General features: G+C 42.7%; 1 protein-coding gene across 10 annotated transcripts in view; it reads left to right on the top strand.

Moving 5' to 3' along the window:
- Positions 1-13,140, top strand: part of itpr1b (inositol 1,4,5-trisphosphate receptor, type 1b) — a 437,606-nt gene that overhangs the window by 188,812 nt on the left and 235,654 nt on the right. For all 10 annotated transcript variants that reach the window (XM_077530278.1, XM_077530281.1, XM_077530280.1 and 7 more), the window contains one exon: positions 11,934-12,049. In XM_077530278.1, the coding sequence (XP_077386404.1) occupies positions 11,957-12,049 (93 nt within the window). In that variant the 5' untranslated portion in view covers positions 11,934-11,956. The remainder of the gene's footprint in view (positions 1-11,933; positions 12,050-13,140) is intronic.

The raw sequence follows: 13,140 nt of genomic DNA, 5'->3' as shown, positions 1-13,140 counted from the left end.
CTTTTTTTCTCTCTCTCTCTCTCCCCGCCCCCCGCCCAGATAGTTTCCGTGAAGGCAACTGCCGGCGCAAATCGACTTCCCTGCTCGGAGACCACGGCTGTGCATGTGGATATGTGCCTGGGACGGGAGGCGGAAAACAACAATAACAAAAAAAATAATAATAATAAAAAATGTGTTCGCTAAGCGCACGGCTGTTGTGTTTTGGCGAGTTTACGGCCGACACCGGTGCAAATTGGCAATAATTAATTGCCACGGTGATGAACTTACTCTCCTTACTCTCTTCGTGTTTCTGAATTAAATTGAACTTCCTGAATCCGTCATAAAATGCAGAGGAATCGCCACTCTGTGGCGGCCCAGCCATAGCGACAGCGGGAGCCCGTCGCAGAAGCATACTGAGGCCTTAAGTAATGCGTTACTCAAAAAAATTGCTTTCCAAAGTAACTAGTAGTCTAACGCGTTACTTTATACTACAAAGTATTCTGATTAAAGTTACTGTGCAGAGATTCAATGCTCCACATTTTCATGAAGAAGACAAAATATCTCACTGTTGTAATAGTCACAAACAACTGCCGCTAACTACCAAGATGAGGCGGAAGTCATTGATCACCACACTGAATTCAGCCATGGTCTGGTTGTGAATGGTTTGCACATTCAAAACAAAAGTGATTATACTTTTACTACTAGTTTTATTAACCAACAGGCACACAACGCAACAAAAAAAAGTGTACATTATGGACCATAAAAGTGGTAAAAAAAAAATAATTTATTTCCATCCTCAACTGGTCCGTGAAGCATTATGGGATGCGGTCGTCTCCGCCCTCTCGCCAGGGGGAGTGACGTCAGACAAGTCACGTTTTCAGTAGGGGTGGAACAAAAAAAACGATTCGACCGAACCATCGTTCGTCAAGGGGAGCTAAACGACCGTATCGGTTGCGAGTGAGGCTTTATGGTTTTCATAACAATAGCAAGAGTTCTGCGCCGTGCTCTACTTGTTTTGTTTACATTTCAGTAGCATCACTATTCAAGCTACTTCCGTGTTTACAGAGAGCTAGCAAAGTAGCGCTCAGAGACGCTTAATTCCCCGGATGTTGTAAACATAATGCAAAGACGTTACGCACCTTTTTTGGGGGGTGGGGCCTACCGTCAACGCTGTGCTCTCGACACGGCGCGCGCGCGCATATCGAGTGACAACATGCCGCTCGAGACAGTTAGCAGAAGCCGTACATCTCGGTATTTCCCATGGCTATCGAGTCCTCTCGGTGCACTTGTATGTCCCGGGCCGGCGTTGGTACTGCGCGCAAGCCAAAAAGAATAACTCCCGTGACGATCCAATGCATGGATTCAAACGACACAGGTATGTCCCACAGCCAACACACCAGCTATGCTAAAAGCACACTGCAAGTATCTCATTTCTCAGTTTGTGGCTCCCTGTCAATGTCTACAACTAGCATGAGCAGCAGATAGGAGAACTGAGACGTGCCCGCGATTACGTCATCAAACTCAAAATGAACGACAGCCCAAAAAACAAAATATAAACAGTAGTGATTCTGTGGTCATCATCGTGTCTCAGATTAAAAAAACAAAAAAGCTGTCATACATTAACCAAAAATGAATGTGATGGCAAAAGAAAAACAAAAATTGTTAAAAACAAAAATTGTTGATTAAAAAGGGAAATGAACTTTTGGAAATATTTTTGCATATATTAAGTGGTTAAAATGTGTTTGATAGATTTATTGTTCCATAAGGTGGCTTCATATTTCTTTTGGCTTGGTTTATTTCATGTCTTAAATTTATGTTTCTGAAGTACTTCACAATGTGCACATATTCTGATTAATTGTGTTGGTGCTGTCTAAAGGTTAAATATATATATTTAACATTAAATTATCAACCTTTTGTTTTCCTGCCTTATTTTGAAGAGAAAAAACAAACAAAACAAAAAAAACAATTATAACTGTCAATAACTACTAATGAATATTTAAACTGATACATTTTTCATTTTTTTTTTATTTTTTTATTTTTTTTGAGCTCAGAATTGTTCATTCGGTAGTCTTACCTTTTTTTTTTTTTTAGAGCTCAGAATTGTTCATTCGGTAGTCTTACCGATTCAACGTCTTATCATCATTGCTCTTTTTTGTGTGTGTGTGTGTGTGTGTGCGTGCGTTTGCGTGTGTGCGTTTGCGTGCGTGCGTGCGCGTGCGTGCGTGTGCGTGCAAATACGTATAAATTTATACTCATTAATTCACCTAAAGCCTTATAAATATCCCATTACCCTTCGCCTTAACCAGGTACTTCAGAATCTTGCCAGAGTCGTGAGATTTAAATGGTCAGGAGACCAGAGAAAAGGTCAGAAAAAAAAAAGAAATAAAGAGAAAAGAAAGATAAATCAAAGTGAAATCCAGCACCGACCAAACACTTCCTGCCTTCCCCATGATTACAAAATCAAAGTCTAACGCCAACCCCGGAAGCCTCTAAATTCCAGCAAATTTAGCGAGATCTCAAGAGACCAGAGGAAAAACTAAAGAGAGGAAGGAGGGAAGGATCGATAAGGCAGAGTGAGATCCATGGAAGCCAGTACATCCAATCCATCAAAGTGAAATCCAGCACCAACAAAACCCCTCCTGCGTGGTTACAAAACCAGAGTCTTATGCCAACCCCAGAAACCTCAAACTTCCAATAAATTGAGATCTCAAGTGACCAGAGGAAAAACTAAAGAGAGGAAGGAGGGAAGGATAGATAAAGCAAAGTGAGATCCACAGACACCAGCACCCACTGATTCAAGGGGCTGTGGGAGGGAGAGGCTACTTCTGTTGAGTTTCAGTAGATGCTGGTGCGACGGATCTGGCATGCATAAGGACCACCACCAAAGAAAGAAGCCGTCAACCGCGGTCCAGCAAAGCGAGCACCGCCCCCCCCGAAATCCCCAGGCCGCGGCAGCACCAAGGCCACCCCCAAGCCACCCGAGCGGACACCGGTCGGTGAGCCGACCCAGACGCCCGGAACACCCCCGCCCCAGCCCCGGCCCACACCCCCGAGCCCAAGGCCGCAGAACGAGGCCCAGCGGGCCCCCACAGCGCCCCACCGGTCCCCAGCCGCCATCCTCCCACGACCCCCCCGCACCCCACCCAAACCTGCCACCCACCACGACCCAGGCCCCACCACCCCCGACCCCAAACCCCCGAACACACCCCAACCCCCAACACCCAACCCCCCACCCACCCATACCTCCACCCCCCCCAAACAAGCCGCCCCGCCCCCCCCCGACGACCGCCAACCCCCCCGCGAACCCGGGAGGGGAGTTGAAGGGTGAAGACGGTGTTTCCACCCTTCCCCACCCCACCAAGAAATGTGTTGTGTGCCCTATGTGTATATTTACAAAGTGTATAGTGCAAAACTAGTGAAGTGAGTAAGAGGAGCAACCAGCGGGGCCTCACCCAACCCGGCGGGTGTAGGTGGCACGCCCGTCCCCCAGCACCCCCCACCCCCACCCCACCCATCTGGCACCACAATAGGCGGACCGCCAGCGCAGCAGGGCTACTGGACAGCCCACCGGCCACCGGAGCCCGCCTGGGGCGCCAGGAGTTCTACCGGAGTGGGGCAGGCCTCAAACCCCCGCCCGGCCCCCGGAGCCCGACGCCCGGGCCGGGGAGGGAGCCCCAGGCCCAGGGAGAGGGAGGGGGAGGGGGCGGGGGGCAGACAGGGAAGGGGGGGGGGGGAAGCGGGGGGAAGACGACAAGAAGGCGAAAGGGCGGCTGCAGGGCAGGAGGGGGGGGGGAGGGAGGGCGACAAGGGAAAAGGGACCGGGAGGCAGAGGAGGATGGGCGGGAGGAGGCGAGGAGGGAGAGGCGACGGGGGGGAGGAAGGGGGAGGGGAGAGGGAACCACGGGGCACACCAGAGGCCCACCCGCCCCGAACCGTGCCGCCGGGCACGGAGCAGCGGACCGAGCCGGGACGGCGCCGCCCCGGGCACCAGGGAAAGCACCCCAACACCGCACCCCACAGGGGGCCCAGGGAGCGGCCAAGACGCAACCGCTACCGAGCAGACAACGGGGGGGGGAGGCGGCAGAACCACCCCCGCCCGACCACGGGGGACGGCGTCAAGAAAATTTACTAATTAGCATGCAGTAACACCAAGTGTTGATGCTTAGTGCCCACTAGAAATAACTCTTAAGGAGTTAGTGAGTATAGTGTCGTATAGTGTGGTATGCTCGAGCCCACTAGCAGCAACTAGGTTCCTGACTATATAAAAATAAAAACAATCAGATACAAAATACCAAATACAGAAGCAGCGAAAACAGAAGTTGTAACGATGTGGTGGCTCTCGTTAACAGGCAGAATCTTGGCAGGATTAAGTTGCCAAATTGAGATTAAAATATTGTATGTACATAGACCATATTTGTTTAAATCTTGATACTTTCTTTTTATTTAAGGCAGAGATTTTTTCCATTGAGATATAATTTATTAGTAAGTTTAACCAGTGGTCGATATTTAGAGATTGTTTATTTTTCCAATTGACAAGGATTATTTTTTTAGCAATAGTAAGGGCTATAAATATAGATTGAGATTGTTTACATGGTAGGTCAGTTATTGTTAAGTCACCTAGTAAACACAATCTTGGAGATAAAGGAAGCCTACAGTTTAATATATCAGCGAGCTTTTCCAAGATTTTAGTCCAGAAATGCAGCACTGGAGTACATGACCATAAAGCATGAAGATAAGTATCGGCAGTGTTTTGTGAGCACTGGAGACAAATGTCGGAGTCAGAGAGTCCCATTTTTTTCATCATATATTGTGTAATATATGTTCTATGAAGTATCTTATATTGGATAAGTTGTAAATTTGTCTGTTTGGTCATTTTAAATACATTTTCACAGATTTGGGTCCAAAAGTCTGGTTCCGGAACTATAGACAAGTCTTTTTCCCATTTTAAAGTCGGTAAATACGTTTTATTTGTGTATAAAAATAACTTATATATTTTTGATATTTTCTTTATTGTTGTTGGAGAAAGCTTTATAATATCTTTAGCTAAGACAGGCAGTTGGAGCATATCCTGAAGTGTTGGGATTTGTTTCTTAACCATATTTTTAACTTGCAGATAATGTAAGAAATTTCCCTTTTTTATTTCATATTTCTGGACCAAGTTTGTATACGATATAAACTTATTATCTGAGAAAAGATGATGAAGGTGTGTAATTCCTTTCTGCTCCCATAGGCTTAAATGGAACGACTGATTATTAAGTTGAAAGTCGGGGTTATGCCAAATGGGAGAGAGCCCACAGGGCGCCAATTGGGAGTTTGTAATTTCTAATGCCTTCCACCAGGCAGTCAGGGTGGCGGCTATCATTGGGTTTTTAAAACAATTATGTCGTCTTATTGATTTTGTAATAAAGAGTAAATCTGACAGTCTAAGATTATTACAATCCTTCTGCTCCAATTCCAACCAACAGTTAGTATCTCTGTTGGGTTGTGTCCATAGCACAAGATATTGTAGTTGATTAGCTAAATAATAGTACATAAAGTTTGGTGCCTCTAAACCTCCTTTAGATTTACTTTCCTGAAGAGTAGATAGACTAATTTGGGCTTTTTTTTTATTCCAATAGAATTTTATGATAGCAGAGTCCAGCGATTGGAACCAGTTAGACGTAGGTTTAAATGGAATCATTGAAAATAAATAATTAATCTTTGGTAAAACTTTCATTTTTATAGTAGCTATCCGTCCTATTAAAGAGATCGGAAGATTATTCCAGCACTCCAGGTCACTACGGATACTATCCAATAATGGTGAAAAATTTAAAGAAGTTAATTCAGTTAACTTAGGTGAAATTTTAACACCTAAGTATTTTAAATTACCTGTAGGAAAGGAGTAGTGTGGATCCTGACTTGTAGGATTCCATGAATTTTCTGTAATAGGTAATAATGTTGATTTTGTCCAGTTAATAGAGTAATCTGATAAGTGAGAGAATTTAGTTATTAATTTAAATGCTTCCCCTAGCGAGATAGCAGGTTCTTCTAAATAGAGTAATATATCATCGGCATATAGATTAATTTTATGTTCTATTGTCCCGGAGTGGATTCCTTGGATCCGTCTATCCTGACGTATAGCTAATGCAAGCGGCTCAATAAATATAGCAAATAATAAAGGAGACATTGGGCACCCTTGTCTTGTTCCCCTTTGTAAAGTAAAACTCTGTGATGTAATCCCATTAGTAGTAACTGTAGCTTTAGGAGAGGCTCTCGTTAACAGGCAGAATCTTGGCAGGATTAAGTTGTCAAATTAAGATTAAAATATTCTATGTACATAGACCATATTTGTTTAAATCTTGATACTTGATTTTTATTTAAGGCAGAGATTTTTTCCATTGAGATATAATTTATTAGTAAGTTTAACCAGTGGTCGATATTTAGAGATTGTTTATTTTTCCAATTGACAAGGATTATTTTTTTTAGCAATAGTAAGAGCTATAAATATAGATTGGGATTGTTTACATGGTAGCTCAGTTATTGTTAAGTCACCTAGTAAACACAATCTTGGAGAAAAAGGATACTGATACATTTTTCAGTCATATCGCCCAGCCCTTTCTTGTGGTATATTTAAATAATTTGATTCAAAATATAGAAGACATATTTGTTATTGTTCTTTTTTAACACATTTGTAGGTACTGTAAAAATTTGTGGTGTTTTAAGATTGTTTACAAGCAACAAATGTCACTATAAGTTTTGAATATTGAAATGAATCGTATCGAATCGAAAATTGTATCGTTCCCAAACTTAATCGAACCGTATCGAACCGTTCTGTACTGAAAGATAATCGTTTTGCAATCGAATCGCAACCTGTGCATCGAGATACATATCGAATCGGCCTCATTTCAGAAATTCCCACCCCTAGTTTTCAGCATGCACGAGTCGACTCAAGTGTACACACTGGAATAGCGGAACAAACAATAGAGGAATTAAGGGGTGTTAGGCACGGCCGGGATTGCCGGCGAGAGTGGATCCCAAAATACGCAGACCAGAGAAAGGAGGATCAAGAATTTATTCTGCGGATGCGCGGAAACAAACAACCGAAAAAGCTGGTCAAACAACCAGTACAAAACAACTCAACCGAAAACACTTGCAAAGGGCAAGGAGAAAAATAGCAATTAACGAAAAACACTTGCTTACAAAACGCAAGGATTCACAGCAAACATCATATAACACGAAATAGAAAGTTCAACTTAGGAAAACGTGGCCAACAGCGCACACGTAAAAGGTAACACTACAAGTCTAGGTGAGGGAAGGCAAACTAAAATCCAAACATTCTACAAAGTACAACAAGGGCGACGTGTCTTTTCACAAGACACGTGAAAAGACTATGAAAGGCTATGAAAGGCTATGAAAACGCTAGAATAAACACTTGGCTGCACAGCAGTGAGCAAGATGAATAATCTGGCAGTCGGCAGTGGTGGCGCAGTGGCTTTATAGTCCATTGATTGACCATGTGGAACAGGTGTGGTCATTAAGAAGGGAACGCCCACCAATCACTTTGGTGCTGGAATGAAAACAAACAGGCCTGAGAGCAAAACCATGACAAGGGGATTTTCATTTTCAACCTTGATAATTTTTATTTTTTGTTTTATAAAAAGTATTTACGTTACAAGAAGTCAAGAGAGACTGCCTATTTTGTTTTTCATAAAAAAAAACCTTTATTTTCATGTTAAAAATGCACTTTCAATAAAGTATTTGGAACTCCGTTTCTACCGCATTATTTTTATGTTGAGGGTGGTGTTATCGGCAGCTGCTGAAAGTAACTAAAAAAGTAACTTTTAATCTAACTTAGTTACTTTTAAAATCAAGTAAACAGTAACGCAATTTAGTTACTTTTAAAACCAAGTAATCAGTAAAGTAACTAAGTTACTTTTTCAAGGTAACTGTGGCAACACTGGTCGCGCGCGATGTCCATCCATCTGCGGTGAATGACACAGCGGACACATTCGACAGCTCGTTGGCAAACATTTGCTTTAGTTTTGTCATAAAGTGCGGGTATAACTTTTTGACTAAAGTGCGGACGTGAAGGGATGTTGTAACGGGGCTCCAGAACTTTGAGCAAATATTTAAAGCCTGCACATTCAACAACTGAGTATGGCCGTAATCCTGCTGCTATAAAAACACAAATTCCGTGTGTTATTGCTTTGGCCCGATCTGAATTATTAGCAAAAGGCTGTTGAAATGCCGTAGCTATCTTTGGTTGTACTAAGCTACTTTTCTCTCTTGTCGATAAGACATTGCAGTCGGGTGATATCGTTTTAAATGTGTTAGCATGTTTGACGTGCTGCCTGCAACATAGCTGCCGATTTCCGTTTAGCAATGTCGGCAAACAACTTTGGATTTATCCATGCACCTTTGACCATCGGCAGTTTTAACTGGAAAGCCAAAATGTTCCCACACAGGAGACCGCAGTGCTGCGATGTTCTGTCTCCTCGTCTGTGCCTCTATCTGCTAACAGCTGGCGAGTGGCGGCGACGCTCAATAACATCATCTTCTTCTTCTGCTTCTTCTAAAACAAAAAACAAACAAACCAAAAAAAACATCATCTTCTTTTTCTTCTTCTTCTTCTTCTTCTACTTTCATTTTCGGCAGACAGTGCATTGCTGCCCCCACCAGTCAAAAACATCCGTGTGAAACATTCCTTACTAGCTTTAGCTCCCCGGCACATAAACTTAATGAGGGAAAAATACACGAGGAATGGTACGCAAGTGGGCCGAACTGAACATGCCGTACCGAAACGTATTAATACACCCACGTATACCGTTACACTCTTAATAAACACAACTAAATCCAGGTGTGGAGGGGGTATTTCACAAAGCAGGTTTAGCGAGAAACCTGGTTTAAGAAACCGTGAAATGTGGGAAACCCTGCGGCTTCCATTTCAGAAAGGGAGGTAACTGAAACCAGAGGAAAAGAGGTCATTCTAGCCTGTTTCATAAAAAGAGGTCATTTAAGCTCTCGGTCAGTACCCGTAATAACATGGTCCATGAACCTACACACGACCTTGCATTTCTTCATTCATTCAGTCCGCTGCGGCGACTTTCTGCGCCTGTAATCTATCGTACAGTCCACTTTAGTCACAGACATGGCATGCCCTTTTGACAATGAGCCTATTGATGAAGGTGCCGCTTTAATGCACAGGGAATTACATATTCGTTGTGAGATTGTTATCAGCCTGCGCATAGATATGTTGCCATTTCCGCAGTTGAAGAAACATACTCCTCAATGTCAATTAGCATTTATTGACAGCGATGAAGGAGCCCTGCAGAGGTACAAACATAAATGGCTATAAACTTACACAAAACAGACAACATTAAGAATAACCACCTAACTAATAGTCATACATTAAACATGTAGACTTACATGAATAACGTCAGCAGCTTAATATAACATAAGATTAGCAGCACTGTGACAACAACATGTCCTGTCGGCAGCATAACAAAATGGAGAACTGCTGCCGCGAGGCAGTACAACAAACTTAATACCCCAGTGACCCCTAGTGGCCGGAGGAAACCTCTACAGCAGTTATCTTTTTGAGTGGTGCCGTTTCACATCACTGTCCATCATCTACAGACACAACTTAATCGGTCCTTATATTTGCAACATTATCAGACCTAGTTATAACGCTCATATCGCAGCATATATGTATTGCGCTCCGTTTTTTTTTTAAATGTTGTTTCGTCGGCCCCGACGAGAGGCAGACGGCCGGACCAAGATTTACGTCCCGGCGGAGGCCGTCTTCACCCTCCCGCCGGGCAGACGCTCAGGGGAGATATGTCTGGGAGGGTGGGGGGGGGGGGGGGGGGGGGGCGCTCCGACTTTCCTCTCCAAGAGTGATCGTATATTATGCATCATCATATGTGTTGGAAGGAGAGCTTTCGCTTGTATTCGCTTTAAAGGAGAAGTTCAACAACTCAGCATCTAGAAGAAAAAAGTAACAGAGTGCCGGGCCGAGATTCAAGCTGTAGACAAAAAGATTTATTTGACACAGACATACAAACAAGACATATATTCTGGCCAGAAGGGATCAGAAATCCGTCGAACAAAGGGATGCACTGGTTTTTATAGCCTTACTAGAATCCACCCCCAAACTTTTTCCTTGGGCGTAACATCTTAAGGTAGCTAACGGTATTGGGCCATTACAAAATTTGTCCACTCCTACATATTCGCCTAATTATTCATATGAATGTCTTTGGCCACTAGAGTGCACTGCAAGATAGGAGTTTAACTTGGTGCAGTACTATTTTGTGACCATTGGGGACACTGTTACTCCACGTAAACTTAGGCTCGCAACCTTTGGCCAAATTTAAAGCTGACCTCTGTATGAACTTCATGGTTACGCAAGCTCATGTGTACCTTCCTGCTCATAAATCTTGCGGACAAGACATTTTTATGGCCTGCACCTGGTCTTGGCTCACTTACTCACGTGTAGCTCACGTGTTCGGAAAACCCCTATCTCACAGATTGCCTTCAAGGCCAGCCAGAGCACACGTGATCGGAAAACCCCAACATATGTCTGCTGGGTCAGAAGAAAGGAAAATGTGTCAGAGCAGGTTTGGGTCAAACCAGGTGGCCTTTTACAGGGATGGGGCATGAATCTACATAGATAACTAAAATTATATACGTCAATACCCGTTTGAATGATGTTTTTATATTTCGTCTAAGTTTTTTTAAATTTCCTCTTAAGTCAAGTGCACTAGCGCAAGATTGCACCTAAATGAAATGAATTCATGAGCCATCATTCAATAGGTTTCCCCTGTAATATTATTGTGATTGCAAAGGACTACATTTAAATTTCCGCATTGACTCGAACAGCAATGTTCTCTCACGCCACCTTCCTCTATGGGGAGCCGCTGTGGCGATGCACTTTTTTTTTTTTTTTTTTTTCTGAAGCAGAGGGTGGTGCTGCGCTCGGCTTCCCCCGTTGCCATGGTGACTCGATGAATTGGGGATCCATTGAGGCGGTCTTTTAAGTCTGGTGGTAACTTTAGGTCCAACTACTCAGAGTTGATAACTCACTGGAATCAGCTGTGCTGGAACCGAAAACGCATAGTTTCCTATCTGTGGGTATGTGAACTCGTTGTTCAGGGTTAATCTCACAGTTTGTTGAACCTGCTTTGTTAAATACACCCCAGGTGTTTTGATAAGTGACCTCCTATAACACAACTCACTGTGCATTAGCAATTATTATAGAAACATGTGCAGACAAAAGCTGCACATTGTCTAATATGAAAGTTCAAGGTTGTGCATTCGACTACATCAGAGGCCAGGTACTGCAGTATGTAAACTGTAGCTTACTCATATTAGCAAAGTATTATACGTATGCACAATTTAATCATTTTATGTATTCACAAATATGCTAATTAGCCACTTATATGTCGCTCTAGTCTCTGTTCAAACATAATAATTAAAAATGATTACAAACAAAATGAAATATCCATGGGTCACAAGCAATGACGTTATCTATGAACTGACAAACCCAAGTTTGTCCCTTAGCATTATTACTATGGGTCCTACATAATGATTTTAGAGTGGCAGAGGCATTAAAAAAAAAAGAGCTTCAAATCAAGTCAGTTTTGTTTACAGTATAGTGTAGTGCGAATTCTCACCAACAATATGTTATCTCATAGCACCTTTCACTTTGAGTTTGTTTCAGCATCCTATTCTATCACTTCTCTGTCCACTGGCATCTTTGTGTTATTGTTTTGAGCAGAATGATGAGGCTGTAGAAAGGCAAGGCACCTTGTCTATAACAGCTAATTCATTGTGTCAGTTCATAAATCAAGCTTCTTATAATTAAGGTACAGTAAGTTAAAAATGATTTCAGGATACTTTTTTTGTGGTGTGAAACAAGGTGCACACAAACAATTTATACTAATGCAAGTTTGGCATATATTGTCCTTTGTTTCCAGATTGCCTTTTCAAACTATGTCCCATGAACAGATACTCAGCACAGAAACAATTCTGGAAGGCAGCAAAACCTGGAGGCAACAGCACCACGGACACTGTTCTACTCAACAAACTGCATGTAAGACTACTGTATCTGCCACAGTGACCATGACTTGTGGTACATGGCTATCTTTGATATACGCAACAAATTTACTGTATACATAATTCACTAAATACACAGCTACACAGTCAAATAAGATCCAATTCATGAGCGACATCAACATTTTCAAAACTGTTCTTCAATGCTTCCTGACTATTTTTTCAGTAAAAATTCCCATCACACTGTGTCTAATTAAGTTCATCACAGTTAAAATATAAAAATATATTTAGAATTATATTTGTGAACGTTCCAAACAAAACGTAGCCTTATGCCAATGTCAGACTACGCGATTTTTTTGTCTTACACGACAGTTGCGCTGTCACATTACACGACAAATTCGCTCCGTGTCGTGGACGGGGCGTGTAGTCACACTGCACATCTGAACGCGACAAGACACCAGCCGATCATCGTGTGTTGTCTTGCCAAGAGAGACTCTGCCCCTGTTTGTCGGGGAGGTGGGCCAAAAAAAAAAAAAAGAGAGATTTTTTACTGCTTCAATTTATTCATATTTGACTTGTTTTAGTACGGTGCATTGGATAGTACGCCACTCACTCCGAGGGGGGAAAAAAAAACTTTCAAGTGAGAGCGGGTGACAGTTAAGTCGGCGAGGCCTGGCCCGACTATATGAAAATGTGATCGATCCTCACTAAATATGTGCCCATCTCATATGCCCAAATCTCTGAAATTATTAGAACAACAGTCACAATATATTTTGGTCCTCTATTCATGTTGCTGTTGCCTGACGGGTTGCACGGATGCGTGCGCGCTCCATGCAGCCGCAGCGCTGCAGCGGGGCGCTTTTTTTTTTTTTCCCCTCGAGATGCACCTGCCTGGCCCCATCCCATGAAATATTCAGGGGATAAATAAATAAATACATAAACGAATAAATAAACAAATGCTAATAAAATAAAATAAAAATGCTAATAAAAAGAGCTCTAAAGTGCTGTTCAGTGTGTGATTGACGTTTCGCTCCCTCTCGCTATTGGTCAATGCTGTGGAACCAAACGGACGACGACGTAGGTATGTCACATTATGCGTCAAGACTAGCAAAAATAGACTTTCGTCGTGAT

The sequence above is a fragment of the Festucalex cinctus genome, chromosome 8 (genome assembly GCF_051991245.1).
Source record: "Festucalex cinctus isolate MCC-2025b chromosome 8, RoL_Fcin_1.0, whole genome shotgun sequence".
NCBI lineage: Eukaryota > Metazoa > Chordata > Actinopteri > Syngnathiformes > Syngnathidae > Festucalex > Festucalex cinctus.
The sequence above is the reverse complement of the archived record's forward strand: the minus strand, read 5'-3'. Positions and strand labels throughout refer to the sequence as shown.